Source organism: Macaca fascicularis, chromosome 1 (genome assembly GCF_037993035.2).
Source record: "Macaca fascicularis isolate 582-1 chromosome 1, T2T-MFA8v1.1".
NCBI lineage: Eukaryota > Metazoa > Chordata > Mammalia > Primates > Cercopithecidae > Macaca > Macaca fascicularis.
The window spans coordinates 192,306,328-192,327,392 of record NC_088375.1 but is presented as its reverse complement, the minus strand read 5'-3'; the positions used below and the strand labels follow the sequence as shown (position 1 = coordinate 192,327,392).

The 21,065-nt window shown below is 38.5% G+C and overlaps 1 protein-coding gene and 2 long non-coding RNA genes across 42 annotated transcripts in view; 1 reads left to right on the top strand and 2 right to left on the bottom strand.

Annotated features, from left to right (window-relative positions):
- Positions 1–21,065, top strand: part of CCDC30 (coiled-coil domain containing 30) — a 191,327-nt gene that overhangs the window by 81,734 nt on the left and 88,528 nt on the right. For 22 of the 40 annotated variants that reach the window (XM_074010326.1, XM_045373172.3, XM_074010325.1 and 19 more), the window contains 2 exons: positions 9,900–10,149; positions 20,073–20,252. In XM_074010326.1, the coding sequence (XP_073866427.1) occupies positions 10,009–10,149; positions 20,073–20,252 (321 nt within the window). In that variant the 5' untranslated portion in view covers positions 9,900–10,008. The remainder of the gene's footprint in view (positions 1–9,899; positions 10,150–20,072; positions 20,253–21,065) is intronic. The other 18 variants (XM_074010293.1, XM_074010242.1, XM_065533730.2 and 15 more) reach the window with 1 other exon arrangement.
- The window catches only part of LOC135968250 (uncharacterized), a 142,082-nt gene that overhangs the window by 42,293 nt on the left and 78,724 nt on the right, over positions 1–21,065 (bottom strand). The gene's annotated exons all lie outside the window — the stretch shown is intronic.
- On the bottom strand, positions 3,987–6,810 carry LOC135968254 (uncharacterized). The gene is made up of 2 exons (XR_010582881.2): positions 6,692–6,810; positions 3,987–4,115 (listed from the first exon to the last, which is right to left on the bottom strand). It is a non-coding gene; the product is annotated as an uncharacterized lncRNA (long non-coding RNA).

Below are 21,065 nucleotides of genomic sequence, written 5' to 3'. Positions count from 1 at the left end.
AAAGTTTGTCTTTTGATATATTATTACATTTTAAAACCTTTTTCCTGCCTTTAAAGAACGAGTATATGCGGCCTGGCGCAGTGGCTCACGCCTATAATCCCAGCACTTTGGGAGGCCGAGGCAAGCGAATCACCTGAGGTCAAGAGTTGGAGATCAGCATGACCAACATGGAGAAACCCCGTCTCTACTAAAAATACAAAATTAGCTGGGCGTGGTGGTGTATGACTGTAATCCCAGCTACCCGGGAGGCTGAGGCAGGAGAATCGCTTGAACCCAGAAGGTGGAGGTTGTGATGAGCTGAGATCGTGCCATTGCACTCCAGCCTGGGCAACAAGAGTGAAACTCTGTCTCAAAAAAACAAAAACAAAAACAAATATATATATATATATGTATGTGTGTGTATATCTCCTTTTATTAGAAGATTTAGAAAGCATGCAAAAGTATAAGGAGATTATAACAACTGTTAATTCTCACCCAGGAAAGATGTTAACATCCTAATTTTTCTTTCTTTTTTCTGTATATGTACACATATATGTGTATATTTTTATATAATTATGACTATATTCTGCACAGTTTGTTTTTTGCTGTCTCTAACATTGCATTTGATAATTTTTTGACCACTTTTCTCTTATTTATCTGTCTCTCTATTGATCTGTGTGTCTATCTATCTTGTTAATTTTGCCCTCTAGCTCCTGTACTTCTACTTTTTTAACCAAAAGTACCTTTCATGGAAACACGAGGTTTTGGCAAGTGCACCAATCTTCTTGGGCACTTAAGTTAATAGTTGCAATCAAATTTTTTCTGGGAAAAAGTTTAGAACTAAATAATCAAAAGGAAACGATGATGTCCATTTTGACATATACCATACCAAAGGATACATTCATCAATGAAGTGAGAAAATATAGTCTAGGTGTAGACAAATTCATGTTCTAAATGTTTGTAAATGTTCTAAAGATAGAAGGAGATTGTTTTGCCAGTTTGGGGTTCCTGAATATTATGCCCTCCTAAAAGTTGCTTTTAACTTTAGAGTAAGCTTTGAGTCTAAGATTCACAATCATGAAACCTAGTTGGAGATGTGGGAGAGCATATGGAGAGATGATGGGGAAGGCGTATGATAACGGTCACAAAAACAGAGAGCCAAGCAGCCACATCACAGCATTTAGGTTTACTGTAGGGAAAAAGAAAGTCTAGTTCTTGAGCACTGGAACAGTGTCTTACAGGATTTTTGAGGAAGATTGTTCTAGTATCTCTTTATTAGATAAAATGGAGATGGAAGATAGACCAATTAATCTATATGTGTGATAGATGAAGAGATGGTTGCCTACATTGAGTAAGTGGCAATGAAGATGAAATGGTCAATCTGAAAGTTCTTCAAGAAGGAGCTGACATAAATAATCAAATCTGACAAAAGTCCACCCAGGTGATTTTGGGTAATTGGCAGGGATACTTGCCTTGGGGAGCAAGGATGTAGCTTTAATTCATCTAGGGGTGGGAAACCTTGCCATAAGAAAGATAATGGCCTTCCCTCTTAAGAACTCCTTGATGCCACCTGTTTCCAGGACTTGGTCCAATCTGCTTCCCATAACTGGGACTCTGAAAAGTCTAGGTATCTGCCATCTGCCTCCTTCTCCTTTTTTTCTCATAATGTTTTCCTACTTGTTTGTCTCCTATTCCTCTCTTCACAGCCTCCCCTCATCATGGGTCCATAACACAACCACACTCGGCAAGACATTGTGATTTTACTATGTGTCAGGCACTGTAGGTAGGTACTGAGGATACAAAATAAGACACAGTTTCTTATCCTTATGGTCCACATAGTCTGATGGAGAAAAATGGTTAAACAAGGCAGTACTGGGTACTATGGAAACACAAAGCATGGGCCCTGGCCCAGGGTAATGAATCCAAAATATTCTTAGAAAAAGTCTGAGTAATCAGGGGCCAAGCAAAAAGATGGGAGAATAATTTTCAGGGGAGATATGGCACGTGCAAGAGAAAGCATGATTTGTTTGAGGCCCTAAAAGTGACCTCTATGCTGCTATAGCATGGAGTGTGAAGTGAGGAAATGGGGAAGGGGATGGTGAGAATGAAGAGGCAGGCAGAGGCCTGATAATGAAGGGACATGAAGACCTGTGTTAGGGAGTCTGGACAGTAGGAAACTACTACAGAGTTTGGTAGCATAGAGAAGATGAGAACAGGCTAGAGAACATCTGTCTTTGAGAATAGATGATATTCTTTAGTAACATTCAGTAGTTTAGTATAGTCAACAGAAGGCAGTTGGATTGATCCAGGGTTGAGGTTTTGCCACATGAGTGCAGTGGAAGGACAAAGGAGTAAGAGAGTTGACCATTTTATTTAGACAGTGATTGAAATAATGAACTCTAAATTCTATGTTAGATTTGGAAGCAAGTAAAAAAAGGACTTTTTATCAGTAAAACTGATAGAAAAAGAGACAAGGAATTGCAGATACTGTGATTGCCCTGGGACCAAGTAATATAGAAAGGAAAAGCTGGAATCTAACATTTAATTTTAATATTTCAGAAGTGAAATAGTTGCTGCTGCTGACAACTCATGATATGGTCATGCAAGTAGTTGGCAAAATAGGAGAGATGAGAAGGTAATTAGAGAGAAGGAGATGAAAGAAGCGATGCCGAGGCATCCATGGGTGGTGTCTATGGGACTTGCAGTCTTCCACTATAATGGCAGGACTTGGGGTGAAGCAGGTGACAGAGAGCCATGAGCCAGAGTCTTCAACTGAAGTGAAGTAGCAAGTGGTACAGCATACCTAGCATGGTCTCATGCACACAGAAGCTGCTTATAAGCCAAGTTGATTGATTGATTCTTACAGTACATTTCTTCTACTAGATTTTAAGCTCCTTTAAGGTATTAAGGTAATGGGCCATGTCTTGTTTTTCTGTTTATAGTGCTGTTGTCATAGAGTAACAGACTCTTAGAACTGGGGGCACCTTCAGGAGATCTTCCAACTTAGCAGTTTTCAAACTTCTACTTCCCAAAACTTTAGGAATTGTGCAGAGGGGCCTCAGAAATTACCTTGTAAGATGAGGAAATTTATTTTACTCATAAATTATGAGTAAATTTTTGATGAGTGGGACTATTGAGCCCTCCATTCCCATTTCACCCAGAGAAGCTCCACTTTTATGTCTCATATATTGGGTTTTGTGTAAGATTTTTAATTTAACAAAGGGTCCACTGCTAAAATAAGTTTGAAAACCACTGATATTTAGCTAAATCTTCTTTTTTCACAAATGAGGTCTCTGAGACCAAGAAAACTGAAATGACTATTTCATTCACAATCACATACACAGCAAGTTATTCGCAGGACTGGGATGAGGACCCAAGACTCCTAACTCTGAGTCATGAGAAGTACTACTTTATCCACTTTGGAGAGGATGTAGTCACAAATATCCTAAGGGCAAGAAGGTCTTGGGACACTTGCGTTCTAGGTCACTTTCTCAGAAAATGAGCTTTATGGTGCTGAAAAATTGCTTAGGGCTCAATCTCTCTATATGTATAACATGAGAGGTAAGGTGGGAGGAACTCTTCTAAGCCCAGCCTCTCTTGTTCTTGACTATGTCTCCAGTGTCTAGAACAATGCCTGACACATAGTAGGTACTCACAAAATATTTGAATAAATGAAATTTTCCCCCTACTCCTACTGTGTACAATGGGTGTATGATTGCACTATCTTGCAACTGAATCCAAAGTTGGAATTCCGATGGCAGCCCCAAGCTTATAGAACCCAGCTAATCTCAACCTGTGCCTGGGCCAGAACAGCTGGTGGCTTCCCTTGACCTTCATGAGCTTTGTTCTTTCCAACACACTCTCATTCACTATTTCATTGCATCCTTACTACTTTTATCAAGAATTGTTTGATAAGTGTTCAAGTCCATTTTAATTTCAAGTTCAACTTGATGATGTTGACTTTCTGTCTCCTCCACAGACTACCAATGTATTTTTCCTCCTCTTCCAAACTATTTCTTCCCCAGTCCAATCTGTTCAGTGAATAGCCCCTCCATTCACACAGCTGATGAAGCCAAAACCTAGGAGTCACCTTTGATTCTTCCCCACATCTGTTCCACCAACACATTCTGTCACTTCTGCAATGAAAACATAAAATATTGAATCTGTTCACTTCTATCTATATTTCCACTGTTATTACCCTACTCCATAGCACTGATATCACTCATCAGGACTGTTATGTATCTTCCTAATTGGCCTCCCTGCTTCCATACCCTCCTCCCAATCCATTCTCCATGGAGTAACCAAATGGTCTTTTTAAAATGCAAATCGAATAATATTGTTCTCTCTCTTAAAACCCTCTCCATGGCTTCCTATTGCACTTAAAATCTAAACCCTTACCATGACCTATAAGGCCCTCCATGACTTGGCCTCTACCTCCCTCCTCCTCATCTTGCTGCCTTTTAGATCCTCCAACTTTTAAAGCACGTTCCTGCTTCAGGACCTTTGCACTAAAAGTTTCCCCTGTTCAGAATAGTCTTCCCCCAGCTTTTCATGTGGCTAACTGCCTCTCAGAGTGGTAATTCCTAACTGCTATGTCTAGGAAAATCGTAACTCCTACTTTCCAAATACTCTACCATGTCACCTTGTTTGTGACTTCTCATAGTCTGTAATTATCTTATTAGTTTGCATGTTTGTTTTTTGTCCTCCTCTAGATGTAGGCTCTGTGAGGGCACAGACCTGGCTGTGTTGATCACCCTTTTGAATTCTTAGTATATGGAGTAGTCCTTGTCATATAATTGATATTCAACATATATTTGACAAATAAATGACTGAATCTGTTTCTTCCTCTGTGGGAACAAAGTTTCATCATTAGCCACCCCTATTCTGTTCTACTAGGCTTTAATTCACTTTAATGATATCTTATACTTGTAGGTTTTCAAAATGCTTTTACATTTTACTTCAAAAGATCCCAAAAAGCTTATGAGAAAGGAAAGGGCATCTTGCAAATGAAGAGATTGAGACTCTGAGTGATTCTGCCTTGTGGAAGGTTACGTAAATAGTAGGTGGAAGATACAGGACTAGCGCTCATGGTTTCTACTGTACTGTGCTCTTTCTTGAATCTGTATATGTTTGAGACTGCTATGCATGTATGCTACTAGAAAAGGAATAGGATAGGGATGCTGCCTAGATATCTCCCACCAGCTGAAGACTGGTGACAATTGCAAAAGTATTGAATGATGTAAAAAAGCAGAAGCGGGGAGAAGGGAGGTGTTTCAATAAGAACTAGGTAATAAACCCTTCCAATTAAAACTTAAGAACTGCAACAGGAGGAAGCAAAAATTTGAGAGTCATGGTGGGTTTTCCAGTTCCTAAGATGCAGATGTGCTGGCTATAGGACATGTTCTCAACTCCATATAATTTTTTGGCTGATAGTCTGCTTTTGCCCACACAACTTTAATGCAATACTGTTATTATGTGAACATAATAGTAAAGTAATACATACTATTAGGTATTACTTTTAAAAAATCTGTTCAGTCTTCCTTTGGTTTCTAAGTATACACATTTTCTCTTATACCTTTTGAAGGATAAATTCTGTTATGTGTGTGTGTGTGTGTGTGTGACTGGATCTTGCTCTGTCATCCAGGCTGGAGTGCAGTGGTGCCATCACAGCTTACTACAACATCGACCTCCTGGGTTCAAGTGATCCTTCCACCTCAGCCTCCTGAGTAGCTGGGACTACAGGCACATAGGCACATACCATCACACCCAGCTAATTTTTAAAATTTTTTTGTAGAGATGGTGCTTTCCCTATGTTGCCCAGGCTGGTCTCGAACTCTTGGGCTCAAGTGATCCTCCCACTTTGGCCTCCCAAAGTGCTGGGATTACAAGCATGAGCCACTATACCTAGCCAAATTCTGTTCTTTTTGGGGAGCATTTATTTTCATGGATTCTTGTCCTGTTGAATCAATATCACTTAAATATTAAATCCCTGTATTCCCAGGTGTTGCTAGTTCTCCTTAATTTACTAATTAACTGATTCATGTGAATGCAATTTGTTTATCCAGCCCATTAATAAAAATGTAAAATGGCATTAGCCCAAAATTGTATCCTGGAGAGCACTGCTCATTCCTTCCAAGTCAGGGAAAACTCCTTGACTGCCATGTGCTCTGAATGTGGCTGTACAGGCACATCTCATGGACCCACCAAAGAGGAGGGACACTTAAACCTTATCTTTAAACTATGGAAACATAACAAAGGCCACTTGTGTTCTTCTATAAGGAAATTAAATTGGTCTGGTTAAGTCTGGTCTTTATAAAGTCATTCATTCTTCTTAATGTGACAAATGAAGCACCTTCATATATATTAAACTTAAAGAACCAGTTCATGGATTTTCCACTTTTTAAATGGAAAAATATACTTTAAATGAAAAGATTTTTAAAAATTATTTTGAGGTAATTGCAGAAGGAAGCATTCCTTATTACAGCTGGTGAGGGTGGGAGTTCCTGTTGTCCAGTAGCCTCCACTTACAGCACCTGGCTGAGAAGGGGAGGAATGCCTTGCGACTTCTCTTCACGGGGCTACCACTGATACCACAAGGCAGGTGGGTGGGGGTGGCTTATTGTGCTAGGTGGTGGCCTCCTCTGACACCACCCCAGTGGAAAGGGAGAAGTGTGCCTCCTCACTTCCACGTGGGTTGGAATTCCAAACTCACCACCTGGTCTCCCCTCACACTGCAGGGTAGGGGAGCTCTTTACTATCCGGCAGGGATAAAAGTCCCTTGTGCCTACTTGACCTTCTCTGACACCACCCCAGTCGAGGAATTGGAATCCCTTATTACAGCCTGGTGAGGGTGGAAATCTAGGCTCCCAATTTGGGCTTTGCTGGCATGAGTGGAGGTGAAGCCACAGTTTTTTCTGTGATGTTCAGCTGGAGTAGGTAGGTGTTGTCCAAAATTGTGTTTCTTCCTTGGCCTTTTCTGGTGCTTTGGCTAAAGATGGCAGACTTTTGTTGGTGTTGTTGTTGTTGCTGTTTTTGCTTGTGCTTGTTGACATTGTCTGGGTTGCTGTCTTCTTCAGCTCCAACTCAGGGATCTGTGAGGCAAAAAGAACACCCAGGAAACTCACAGCCATGTCATTCCTTGGGTCTTGAGTTCCCTAGCTGGTCTGCTTTCTTCTCTCCATCTTTCGAAGTCTTTTAATGTTTGTTTTATATATAATGTTCAGGGTTTTTAGTTGTACTTAATGGTAAAAATAGGGGGAAAGTGTGTCTACTTCATCTTTTTCAAAGAAAAAGTCCATTTTCTCCATTTAAAACAAATATGAAACTACTGGTACAGTGGCTTACACCTGTAATCCAAGCAACTCAGGAGGCTGAGGCAGGAGGATTGTTTGAGCCTGGGAGTTCAAGGCTGCAGTGAGCTATAATCGCCCCACCACACTCTAGCCTGGGTGACAGAGTGAGACTCCACACACACACACACACACACACACACACACACAGTATACATTTGCATTTTCCCAGTCTTAATGTGTGTCTAGCTTCCACTGGATATAAGAAACGGAAAGGGGTTTATAAATGATGGAAACTTTCATTGTTTTTTTATAAAAAAAAATTTAAGGCATTTTACCCTTTATCTCATACTGTTTTGCATCATTTGAATATATAGTCTTTTTAAAACTGCTAAATTCAAAATAAAATATTTAATTATTTTCTTTATAGTATTAGAGGAATTTTAAAAGGAATAAAGCACTCCCTAGATACAATTTTTCTCCCTGTTCCTTTCCAGGTTTTTCTAGACATTTTCCCATAGTGTGTATATATGTATGTACATACACACATGAATACATATATGTTTATTGGTTTTTGTGCCACAATTTTACTTTGATAAGTAGTTTTCATGTTTATGAATACTCTTGAGGTCACTTTTAAGTTGAAGCATCTTTAATTCTTTTAGCCATTTCCATATCTGTTTAGTATGAGCATTATTGTAGTCATCTTTTTTCTTCTTATGAATTATTTTATTGCAGTAAATTCATTCAGATGCAATTATTCAAAGAGTATGAACATTTTTATGACTTTTTGTGTGTGTGTGTGGTGACAAAGTTTCCCTCTGTCGTCCAGGCTGGAGTGCAGTAGTGCAATTTCGTCTCACTGCAACTTCTGCCTCCTGGGTCCAAGAGATTCTCCTGCCTCAGCCTCCCAAGTAACTGGGACTACTGGTATGCACCACCACACCTGGCTAATTTTTGTATTTTTAGTAGAGACAGGGTTTTGCCATGTTGACCAGGCTGGTCTCGAACTCCTGACCTCAGGCGATCTGCCCACCTCGCCTCCCAAAGTGCTGGGATTACAGGCGTGAGCCACCACACCCGGCCATGGCTCTTGATCTGTACTGCCAAATTGCTTTCTGGAAGAATCTGATCACCAGCTATAATCTATGAAGCATGCTGTGCTAGGTTTCAAGGTACTCAAAACAAAATTTAAGATTGAGGGAATAAAAATAAAACCAGCATATTTGTGTTCATTCTCCTTGTCATCTACACTCTCTAACCATTGAAGGTGCATTCTCTCCTCTTGGTTTCTGTGGCTTTCACCTCCTCTGCTTGTTCCTTACAAGTTTTTAGGCTTCTCTCTAGGATGATCTGCCTCCTCTTACTTTCCCCCTTCTCCCTGGTTCATTTTATCCAATCCCAGTGTTTCTGCTCACATTCTTCTGTGTCTGTATCCTCACCACAGATATCTCTGTAGTCAGTCTATGGCCACATTCCCCCATGTTGGTCTACCATCCACTTGCCCATTTGCCCAAGTCAGAAATCCTGGTGTCATGATGATTCATTTTTCTCCCTTACCTGCCACATCCAATAAATGACAAACCTTATCAATACTGTCTTTTAAATATCTCCAGAATTCATCATAGTTTTATTTATTGTTATTTATTACATGGATTATTACAACAGTCTGTCAAATGGCTTCCCTGCCACATGGCGTCTAAATAATCTTTCTAAAGCACCTTCTCTCTTTTACTTCGGGGTTTTACATATCTTATTTATTAAATCATTTTGGAACACCTTTGCTTGTTCATGTTCTCATTTATACCAACACCCACCCTCCCCAACATCCATACATACATGCAAGTACATACACACTCCTTCCTCCCTTTACATTTGTTTAGCTTGTGCCTACTCATCCATCAGGCCTTGTATTACTTACTACTCATTTCTCACTAAATTGTAAGCTCCTTGGGACAGAGATCATGTCCTCCTGAAGCCCTAGTGCCTGCCAAAGTGGCCAGTGCTTATTAAAATCATTATAACCTGTGTCTGCTCAATGCCATACTAAAAGTTGAAAAAGCATAAAACTCATTTAAACTGGTGGTTTGGCTATAAATGAAAACCTATGATGGGTCATCTCCCTGAGTGTAAGTAAAAAATATGACTCATTTGTGGGTTTTCTTTTATTTTTTATTTTTTGAGACAGAGTCTCACTCTGTCACCCAGGCTGGAGTGCAGTAGCACAATCTTGACTCACTGCAACCTGCACTTCCTGGGCTTAAGCGATTCTCATGTCTCAGCCTCCTGAGTAGCTAGGACTACAGGCGTACACCACCACGCATGGCTAATTTTTGTATTTTTAGTAGAGATGGGGTTTCACCATGTTGGCCAGGCTGGTCTTCAGTATCCTGACCTCAGGTGATCCGCCCACCTCGGCCTTCCAAAGTGCTGGGATTACAGGCGTGAACCACTGTGCCTGACTGACTTATGTTTTTAAAGTTTATTTTTAAGAATAAGATGACTGCTGTGCTATAGAATTCAGGTTGAAAATCTTGTTTGCAATACTGTCTTGACTTGTAGCTTTTTTTCTCCCAATTCTACTACTATAATAAGCATTTTGAAAGATTGTATTTTTATATTTGCACCAAGTCCCAAATTAGGAGAAAGAAAGCAGAAGGAAATTCCAGAGGAGTCAGTAAAGGAGGGCAGTTTTCCAAGAGAGGGACAGAAGGAGGAGGGCTTACAACAGAATCAAGATATGAAAGATGAAGAAAAAGAACAGCGGTTGACCATGAAGCCTGAGGAAGTTGTGAGGCTTAGAGAAGAGCTGAGCCGTATAAATCAGAGCCTCCTTCAGTCTCAGAGCTCTGGGGATAGTTCAGATGACAGTGGTGCCCAGGTAGGTGCTATAAACACACACCCTGACTGGGTTTGTTTCCTCTGATTGGCTGTGAGTATCAGCATCATTTTAAATACCATCTTTCATATATATGGTTTTTTTATTTTTGTAGGTACATAGTAGGGATGTGTATTTATGGGATACATGAGATGTTTTGATACAGGTATACAATACATAAAAATCACATATGGAGAATGGAGTATCCGTCCCCTTAAGCATTTATCTTTTGTATTGCAAACAATCCAGGTACACTCTTTGAGTTATCATATATATGTGTGAGCAATATTATAACCATGGCCTGAATAATAACAAAATAGCAAGTAAAATCTGAACTAAATCCATCAGTTGATGCCCTTTATTATAAAATGTTCGTAAACTCCATCTAAGCTCAACAGGAAAATTGCTGATTGACTGTTGACATCTGCCCTAGCCAGATGGGATTGGGGATGGTGGGATACACCACATTTTCCATTTCTGATATGTAGCCTAGTAGACAGAGTACTTCATTTTAGTGAGGAAAAGACGACAGACATTTTATTATTTTAATTATGGCTTTTGCTATTTTACTAGGGATCTGCCTGTAGGAAAAATAAAAAGAGTGACTACAGCCACATTTTGGTTCTTATACCTCAATTTTACAGGTTCTCTCTTATACAAATTAAGATTTCCCTACATACACCTTTCCAGAAATTATTTTGAGATCCACAGAAGGGAGGCCTTTGTACTCATAAGTAATCCTACTGCAGAAGGCTGATAATATACATTTGAAAAGTGATTCAAGTATACATTTAGAAAAAGAAAGAGGAGCAATAAAGGAAGTTAAAAATATATTTGAAAGGATTCAGATACAGAGTTTGAAAACTAGAGAAGTCACAGTAAACAGGGAAAATATATACCTATAAGGAGATTTAGATACACCTGTGAAAGGAAAAGGAGTCACTGAATTTGTTCAGAAGACCAAAGGGGAACACGACATCAAATATTTAAGAAGAGATTACTTTTACAGCTCCAGATAGACATTGGTCAGTGGACATTGGCCAGTGTCGGAGGCTTGAGCAGAAGCTGAACACTGTGATCACAAAGATTATCAAATATTTTCTTAGCCAGTAGTCTTCACCCTATTGCCACAGTAAGAAAGAACTTGTCATTGGGACCAGTATTTTATGAAGTTCATTTGTACTTAATGTTTATTTTCTTAAAATAAAATGTTAAAAATTTTAAACAATAAAATATTTAAATAATTAAATAAAATATTTTATTTATATTAAATATATTAAATAAAATACTTTATTTATATTAAATATATTAAATAAAATTATTTATATTAAATATATTAAAATATATAAATAATAAAATATTTAAATTTTTAAAATATTAAAAACTGATAAAATTAGGATAGTTAAGGCTAGTTCCAATTTGTTTTATTTTAATTCTTAAGGAATTTGTAATTCCTTAAGATGGAAAAGATGTTAGGCATCATCTGGTCTTATGTCTTTAATTTATAGACGAATAAATGAAGACTAAGAAAGGGTAATTGGCTTAATAGATCTGTTGATTGAGAAAAAAAACAAAAGACCCCTGTGTACTTACCTTGCTCTTTTAGGTGGTTCCTAGTAACCTGATTGAGTGTATATGCTCTGCAGTAACTTTCTACCAGGATCATATGGTGGGAAAAAAAATAGAGACTCTTGTTGGCTGCTTGTCTAGTAGCTAGCTGCTCCAACAGTTGACTTTCTTGAAAAATAATTTGCATTTCTACTCTGGCAGAGTGACTGAACTGGAAAATGTAGATGAGAAGAACTACTGTTCTGGTTTTTCCATCCTTCAAAAGAAGCTAAAACTTTTGGGCCTTTGTCCCCTTGGTAAAACTGGGGTGCATCTCTTGTATACAGTATCTCTGTTTTGGTATGTTAACCTATAGACTGTTGATTATGGATTAATTGTTAAAAGCTGTTACATAATGGTTAAACAAGAAGGTAGAATGGTGATCAAGGCATTCCAGGTTGTTTGCAGATGGGAAATGAAGATAGTTAAAGGAAAGTTAGGAAGCATCAACAGTAATGGGTAACATTATTGGGTGCTTGTTAAGTGCCAGACATTGTGCTAAGTGCTTGCATGTGTTATCTTACTAACTCATCACCCCATCCAGCAGTAATCCTTACTATCCACATCTTAAGATGAGGGAATTGAAGTAGAAGATGAAGTAATCTTTCCAGGATCACCCACTGATAAGTAGTAGATTCAGGATTGAAACACACACTTATCTAATTCCAAAGTGACGGTTCTGCTACGATTGATTGGAGTACAAGAAGGAGCCAGGGAGACCGGAAATAAGCTGGAAAACACACTTCAGGATATTATTCAGGAGAACTTCCTCAACCTAGCAAGAAAGGCCAACATGCAAATTCAGGAAATACAGAGAACACCCTTAAGATACTCCACGAGAAGATCAACTCCAAGACACATAATCATCAGATTCTCCAAAGTTGAAATGAAGGAAAAACTGGAAAAAACTGGAAAAAATGAAGGAAAAAAGCAAAGCCAGAGAGAAAGGCCAGGTTACCTACAAAGGGAAGCCTATCTGTTTAAGAGTGGATCTCTCAGCAGAAACTCTACAAGCTAGAAGAGATTAGGGGCCAATATTCAACATTCTTTAAGAAAAGAATTTTTGACCCAGAATTTCATATCCAGCAAAACTAAGCTTCATAAGCAAAGGAGAAATAAAATCCTTTCCAGACAAGCAAATGCTGAGGGATTTCATTACCACCAGGCCTGCCCTGCAAGAACTCCTGAAAGAAGCACTAAATATGAAAAGGAAAAACCGGTACCAGCCACTGCAAAAACACACCAAAATATAAAGACCAATGACACTATGAAGAAACTGTATCAACTAGTGCACAAAATAATCAAATAGCATCATGATAACAGGATGAGATTCACACATAACAATACTAACCTTAAATGTAAATGGGCTAAATGCCCCAGTTAACAGACACAGACTGGCAAATTGGATAAGGAGTCAAGACCCATTGGTGTGCTATGTTCAGGAGACCCACCTTACATGCAAAGACATACACAGGCTCAAAATAAAGGGAGGGAGGAAAATATACAAAGCAAATGGAAAGCCAGAAAAAGCAGGGATTGCAATCCTTGTCTCTGACAAAACAGACTTTAAACCAACAAAGATCAAAAAAAGAAAAAGGAGGGCATTACATAATGGTAAAGGGAACAATTCAACAAGAAGAGCTAACTATTTTAAATATATACGCAACCAATACAGGAGCACTCAGAATCATAAAACAAGTTCTTAGAGACCTACAAAGAGACTTAGACTCCCACACAATAATAGTGGGAGACTTTAACACCCCACTATCAGTATTAGACAGATCCATGAGACAGAAAATTAACAAGGATATTCAGAACTTGAACTCCGCTCTGGATCTAATGGACCTAGTAGATGTCTACAGAACTTTCTACCCCAAATCAACAGAATATACATTCTTTTCAGTGCCACATAGCACTTGCTCTAAAATCGACCACATAATTGGAAGTAAAACACTCCTCAGCAAATGCAGAAGAACTGAAATCATAACAAATGGTCTCTGAGACCACAGTGCAATCAAATTAGAACTCAGGATTAAGAAACTTACTCAAAACCACACAATTTCATGGAAATTGAACAACCTGCTCCTGAATGACTCCTTGGTAAATAATGAAATTAAAGCAGAAATCAAGAAGTTGTTTGAAACCAATGAGAACAAAGAGACAATGTACCAGAATCTCTGGGACACACCTAAAGCAGTGGTAAGAGAGAAATTTATACCACTAAATGCCCACATAAGAAGGCTAGAAAGATCTCAAATCGACACCCTAACATCACAATTAAAAGAGCTAGAGAGGCAAGAGCAAACTAATCCAAAAGCTAGCAGAAGACAAGAAATAACTAAGATAAAAGAAGAGTTGAAGGAGCTAGAAACATGAAAAACTCTCCAAAAAATCAGCGAATCCTGGAGCTGTTGTTGTTGTTGTTTTTGAGTCAGAGTCTTGCTATATCGCCCAGGTTGGAGTGCAGTAGCATGATCTCAGCTCACTGCAACCTCTGCCTCCTGAGTTCAAGTGATTCTCCTGCCTCAGTCTCCCAAGTAGCTGGGATTATAGGCACGCACCACCATGCCTGGCTAATTTTTTCTATTTTTAGTAGAGAGAGTTTCATCATGCTGGTCAGGCTGGTCTCAAACTCCTGACCTCGTGATCCGCCCACCTTGGCCTCCCAAGTGCTGTTATTACAGGCGTGAGCCACTGTACCCAATCCAGGAGTTGGTTTTTTGAAAAAATTAACAAAATAGATAGAGCACTAGCTAGACTAATAAAGAAGAAGGGAGATAAGCATCAAATCACCATTGACCCCACAGAAATACAAACTACCATCAGAGAATACTATAAACACCTCTATGCAAATAAACTAGAAAATCTAGAAGAAATGGATAAATTCCTGGTCGCATACACCCTACCAAGACTAAACCAGGAAGAAGTTGAATCCCTGAATAGACCAATAACAAGCTCTGAAATTGAGGCAGTAATTAATAGTCTACCAAAAAAAAAAGAGCCCAGGACCAAACAGATTCACAGCTGAACTCTGCCAGAAATACAAAAAGGAACTGGTACCATTCCTTCTGAAACGATTCCAAACAATTGAAAAGGAGGGACTCCTCCCTAACTCATTTTATGAAGCCAGCATCATTCTGATACCAAAATCATGAAGAGACACAACAAAACAAGAAAACTTCAGGCCAATATCCCTGATGACATCGATGCAAAAATCCTCAATAAAATACTGGCAAACCGAATCCAGCAGCACATCAAAAAACTTATCCACCACAATTAAGTCAGCTTCATCTCTGGGATGCAAGGCTGGTTCAACATACACAAATGAATAAATATAATCCATCACATAAACAGAACCAAAGACAAAAACACATGATTATCTCAATAGATGCAGAAAAGGCCTTTGATAAAATTCAACATCCCTTCATGTTAAAAACTCTCCATAACCTAGGTATTGATGGAACATATCTCAAAATAATAAAGAGCTATTTATGACCAACTCACAGCCAATATAATATTGAATGGGCAAAAGCTGGAAGCATTCCCTTTGAAAACCAGTACAAGACAAGGATGCCCTCTCTCACCACACCTATTCAATATAGTATTGGAAGTTCTGGCCAGGGCAGTCAGGCAAGAGAAAGAAATAAAGGGTATTCAGATAGAAAGAGAGGAAGTCAAGTTATCTCTGTAGATGACATGATTTTATATTTAGAAAAACCCATCATCTTAGCCCAAAAACTTCTTGAACTGATAAGCAACTTCAGGAGTCTCAGGATACAAAATCAACGTGCAAAAATCACAAGCATTCCTTTACACCAACAATAGGCAAGCAGAGAGTCAAATCATGAATGAACTCCCACTCACAATCACTACAAAGAGAATACCTAGGAATACAGCTAACAAGGGATGTGAAGGACCTCTTCAAGGAGAACTACAAACCACCACTCAAGGAAATAAGAGAGGACACAAACAAATGGAAAAACTTTCCATCCTAATGGATAGCAAGAATCAATATCATGAAAATGGCCATACTGACCAAAGTAATTTATAGATGCAATGCTATTCCCATCAAACTACCATTGATATTCTTCACAGAGTTAGAAAAAAAACTATTTTAAATTTCATATGGAATCAAAGAAGACCCCATATAGCCAAGACAATCCTAAGCAAAAAGAACAAAACTGGAGGCATCACGCCACCTGACTTCAAACTATACTACAAGGCTACAGTAACCAAAACAGCATGGTACTGGTACCAAAACAGAAATATAGACCAATGGAGCAGAATAGAGACCTCAGAAATAACACCACCCATCTACAACCATCTTATCTTTGACAAACCTGACAAAAACAAGCAATGGGGAAAGGATCGCCTATTCAGTAAATGGTGCTGGGAAAACTGGCTAGCCATATGCAGAAAAATGAAACTGAACCCCTTCCCTGTACCTTAAACAAAAATTAACTCAAGATGGATTAAAGACTTAAATGTAAAACTCAAAACCACAATAACCCTAGAAGAAAACCTAGGCAATACTATTCAGGACATAGCCATGGGCAAAGACTTCATGACAAAAATGCCAAAAGCAATTGCAACAAAAGCCAAAATTGACAAATGAGATCTAATTAAACTAAAGAGCTTCTGCACAGCAAAAGAAACTATCATTAGAGTGAACAGGCAACCTACAGAAAGGGAGAAAAGTTTTGCAATCTACCTATCTGACAAAGGTCTAATATCCAGAATTTACAAGGAACTTAAACATATTTACAAGAAAAAACAACCCCATCAAAAAGTGGGTGAAGGATATGAACAGACACTTCTCAAAAGAAGACATTTACATGGCCAACAAACATATGAAAAACAGCTCAACATCACTGATCATCAGAGAAATGCAAATCAAAAGCAAAATGAGATACCATCTCATGCCAGTCAGAGTGGCGATTATTAAAAAGTCAGGAAACAATAGATGCTGGTGAGGCTGTGGAGAAATAGGAATGCTTTTACACTGTTGATGGGAATGTAAATTAGTTCAACCATTGTGGAAGACAGCATGGCAATTCCTCAAGGATCTAGAAGCAGAAATACAATTTGACCCAACAATCCCATTACTGGGTATATACCCAAAGAAATATAAATCATTTTACTGTAAAGACATATGCACACGTATGTTTATTGCAGCACTGTTTACAATAGCAAAGACATGGAACCAACTCAAATGCTCATCAATGATAGACTGGATAAAGGAAATATAGTACATATACACCATGGAATACTTTGCAAAAAGGAATGAGATCATGTCCTTTGCAGGGACATGGATGAAGCTGGAAGCCATCATCCTCAGCAAACTAACACAGGAACAGAAAACCAAACACCACATGTTCTCTCAATCATGAGAGAGAGTTGAACATTGAGAACACATCGACACAGAGAGGGGAACAACACACACCAGGACCTGTTGGGGGTAGGGGGTGAGGTGAGGGAACTTAGAGGATGGGTCAATAGGTGCAGCAAACCACCATGGCACACGTATACCTATGTAACAAACCTGCACATTCTGCATATGTATCCTGGGGATTTTTTTAGAAGAAGTTAAAAAAAAAAAAAAAAAAGTGGCTGGGCACTGTGGCTCATGCCTGTAATTCCAGCACTTTGGGAGGCTGAGGCAGGTGGATCACATGAGGTCAGAAGTTGGAGACCAGCCTGACCAACATGGTGAAACCCTATCTCTACTGAAAATACAAACATTAGCTGGGCATGGTAGCGCGCATCTGTAATCCCAGCTACTCAACAGGCTGAGGCAGGAGAATTGCTTGAAGCCAGGAGGCAGAGGTTGCAGTGAGCTGAGATCACACCACTGCACTCCAGCCTGGGCGACAAAGCTAGACTCTGTCTCAAAAAAAAAAAAAAAAATTCATAATTACATTATAACCCATTGAATATTTTTTTTTCTAGGGATCTTAGAGTCTTGCAGCTCAAAGAAAAGCAGATTGTATTTAGATTGCCTTTCTAGCTAAACCAAAGTAGGAATTGAAGAGCTAACAGGACTTGAGGGCTTCTGTGTTACTTTAGGGACATAAGCAAGATAAAACTAAAATAATGATATGGGCTTTTTAGAAAGTTGTAGACAGGAGCATACTGGACCAGGACTAAGGAAACTCTAAGAATATCTTATCTACTGAATTGTATAAGATTGAATTGTTTATCTATTCAGCATACCTACTTGTGCCTACCTTTTGTAGAAAATCCAAATGACTATTCTCTTATTTCACTGGAGAAGCCTGATAGGAAAGTGTATTGCTGGTGTTTGATACATGTGCTTTTTTTACAGCTTTGTTCAGGAATTTTTGGTTTTTTTTGAGACAGAGTCTCTCTCTGTCACTCAGACTGAAGTGCAATGGCATGATCTTGGCTCACTGCAACCCCCTGGGTTCAAGCAATTCTCATGCCTCAGCCTCCCAAGTAGCTGGGACTACTGGTGCGTGCCACCACGCCCAGCTAAGGGTTTCACCATGTTGGCCAGGCTGGTCTTGAACTCCTGACCTCAGGTGATCCATCCACCTCAGCCTCCCAAAGTGCTGGGATTGCAGGCGTGAGCCACCATGCCCAGCCTATTCAGGATTATTGACAAATGTTGTGTATTTGTCGTGTACAACCAGATGTTTTGATTTATGTATACATTGTGAAATGATTAAATCAAGCTAAGTTACATGTCTATCATCTCACATACTTTTTTGTGGTGAGAACATTTAAGATCTACTCTTCTAACAATTTTCAAGTATACAGCACATTATTATTAAGTATAGTCACTATGCTATATAATACATATCCAAAATTTATCCTGTCTATCTGAAACTTTGCACCCTTTGACTGCATCTTCCCATTCCATGCCTCCCCTTCCCCAGCCTCGCAACCACCATTCTACTTGCTGCTTCTGTGAGTTCAGCTTTATGAGTTCAACTTTTTAGAGTCCACGTATATGTGAGATCATGCAGTATTTGTCTTTCTGTGCCTGGCTTATTTCACTTAGCATAATGCTCTCCAAGTTCATTCATGTTATGACAAATGACAGGATTTCTGTCCTTATAAAGGCTGAACAGTTTTGCATTGTACATGTGTGTGTTGTGTGTGTGTATACTATATTTTCTTTTCCATTCATCCATTGATTGACACTTATGGAAAATGTTTCGCATTTTTCTTTGCAAAGAATTTTTGGATGTGACTCTAAAAGCAAAAATAGACAAATAGGGTTGTGTCAAGTTAAAAAGCTTCTGCACAGCAAAGGAAACAATCAACAGAGTAAAGAGACAACCTACAGAATGGGCAAAAATATTTGTAGATCATACATCTGATAAGGGGTTAATATCCAAAATATATAAGGAACTCAACTCAATAGCAAGAAAACAAATAATCCAATTTAAAAATAGGCAAAAGATGCAAATAGACTTTTCTCAAAAGAAGGCATACAAAAGGCCAACAGGTATGTGAAAAAATGTTCAATGTTGTGAATTATTAGGGAAAGCAAATTAAAACCACAATGAAATATCACCTCACATCTATTAGAATGGCTTTTATCAAAAAGACAAAAGGTAAGTGTTGGCAAGGATATGGAAAAAATAGAACACTTTGACACTGTGGGTGGGAATGTAAATTAGTACAGCCAATATGGAAAGCAGTATGGAGGTTCCTCAAAAAATTAAACATAGAGCTACCCATATGATCCAGCAATTCCACTTCCAGGTGTATATCCAAGGGATTTGAAACCAGTGTGTCAAAGAGAGATCTGCAGAAGTGGTGTGTGTGTGTGCACACGATGCAATATTATTCAGCCTTGAAATAATGTGTTTTATGGGAGAAGAATCATCGGGAAATAAAGTGATGAGGAAGACTAGAAACTTAAGGTCTCTTACTAAGTTTCCTCTTTCCTTTTGCCAACGGACACCACACACACACAGACACACACACACACATTCACACTCTACTTCTTAACATATAGACTCTTTGAACTTCCCATTTTAAATGTGTTTTACTCTAAAATTGTGCTTCTATCATTGATATGAAAAATAAGGTAAGTTGTCTGTGCCTACTGCTTTTGTTAATATAATTTTATTGTTATTTTCACTCTAATATAACAGGTATTATATGAATATGTATCAACTATCCATAAATGTAAAAGAGTAGTTTGTTGTAGATAAGCTAATTCCAAAAACATTTACATGTGAATAATCACATTCTGACGATTCTGGTTCTGACAACTTGAACCCATGTTTTACCAATATTCTTTCCAATTGTCTGTTTTTTCTCTTTTAAAATGTTTGCTTTAGTATCCGTCATCTGGAGATAAACTAAAATACAACCAGCAAGGGGAAGTACAACAACTTCACCAGAATTTGCATCGGCTCCAGATTCTATGCAACTCAGCTGAAAATGAGCTTCGATATGAACGAGGGAAGAACTTGGACTTAAAGCAACATAATAGCTTACTTCAGGAAGAAAACATTAAGGTAACTTTTGTGGGCACATGCTTTATGGAAGGGTTTCAGTTGGCCCTGGGAATAAACGAATTTAAGTTCCTCTACTTGATAATTCATGATAGGCTCCACAAATGTGTGGACAATGTGAGCTATCTGGTAACTTCCTCCTTTAACTTTTCCCTGCAAAGAAAGAATGTGTATATTATCAACCTGTAAATAGAAAAAGGCATTACATTACATAATCTTCTGAAAACACTAATATTTTTAGTACTTACTAAACTTCAGTGACCTGAGCCCTAAACCCCGGTTGTCCTGCCCTGTGTATCACTAGACTTATTTATCCCTATTAGATGTATCCATTATTATTGGTTCAATCAGATCTCAACTGCACTAAGGTACAATCCATGGGAGAGCAAAGTTGTTCTTCCTAATACAACAGCATGAAATAGTTAAGGCAACATCTCCCAAATGCTTGTTTAAAAATAATCTATGTAGAACTGCCATACACAGATTCAACTAAATTTTTTGAACCACATAAATGTTTAAAATTAATCTCCATGTAAAATAGTACTTCCTCTTAATTATGGTTCGATTCTGTAAATATATATATTAAGGACTTAGTTTCTATAAGCCTCTATTGAAGGTTCTAAAATTCAACATTCAATATTCATATGCAATCTTATAGACACTGAGAGTTTAATGGTAGGCACAATAGACACAATCCTTATACCCATGGTGCAGGGGTCAGCAAACTTTGGCATGTAGGTCAAATTCTGTCTGCCTTCTGTTTTTATAAATAAAGTTTTATTGGCAGCTGTATCTGTCTGTTTATATATTATGGCT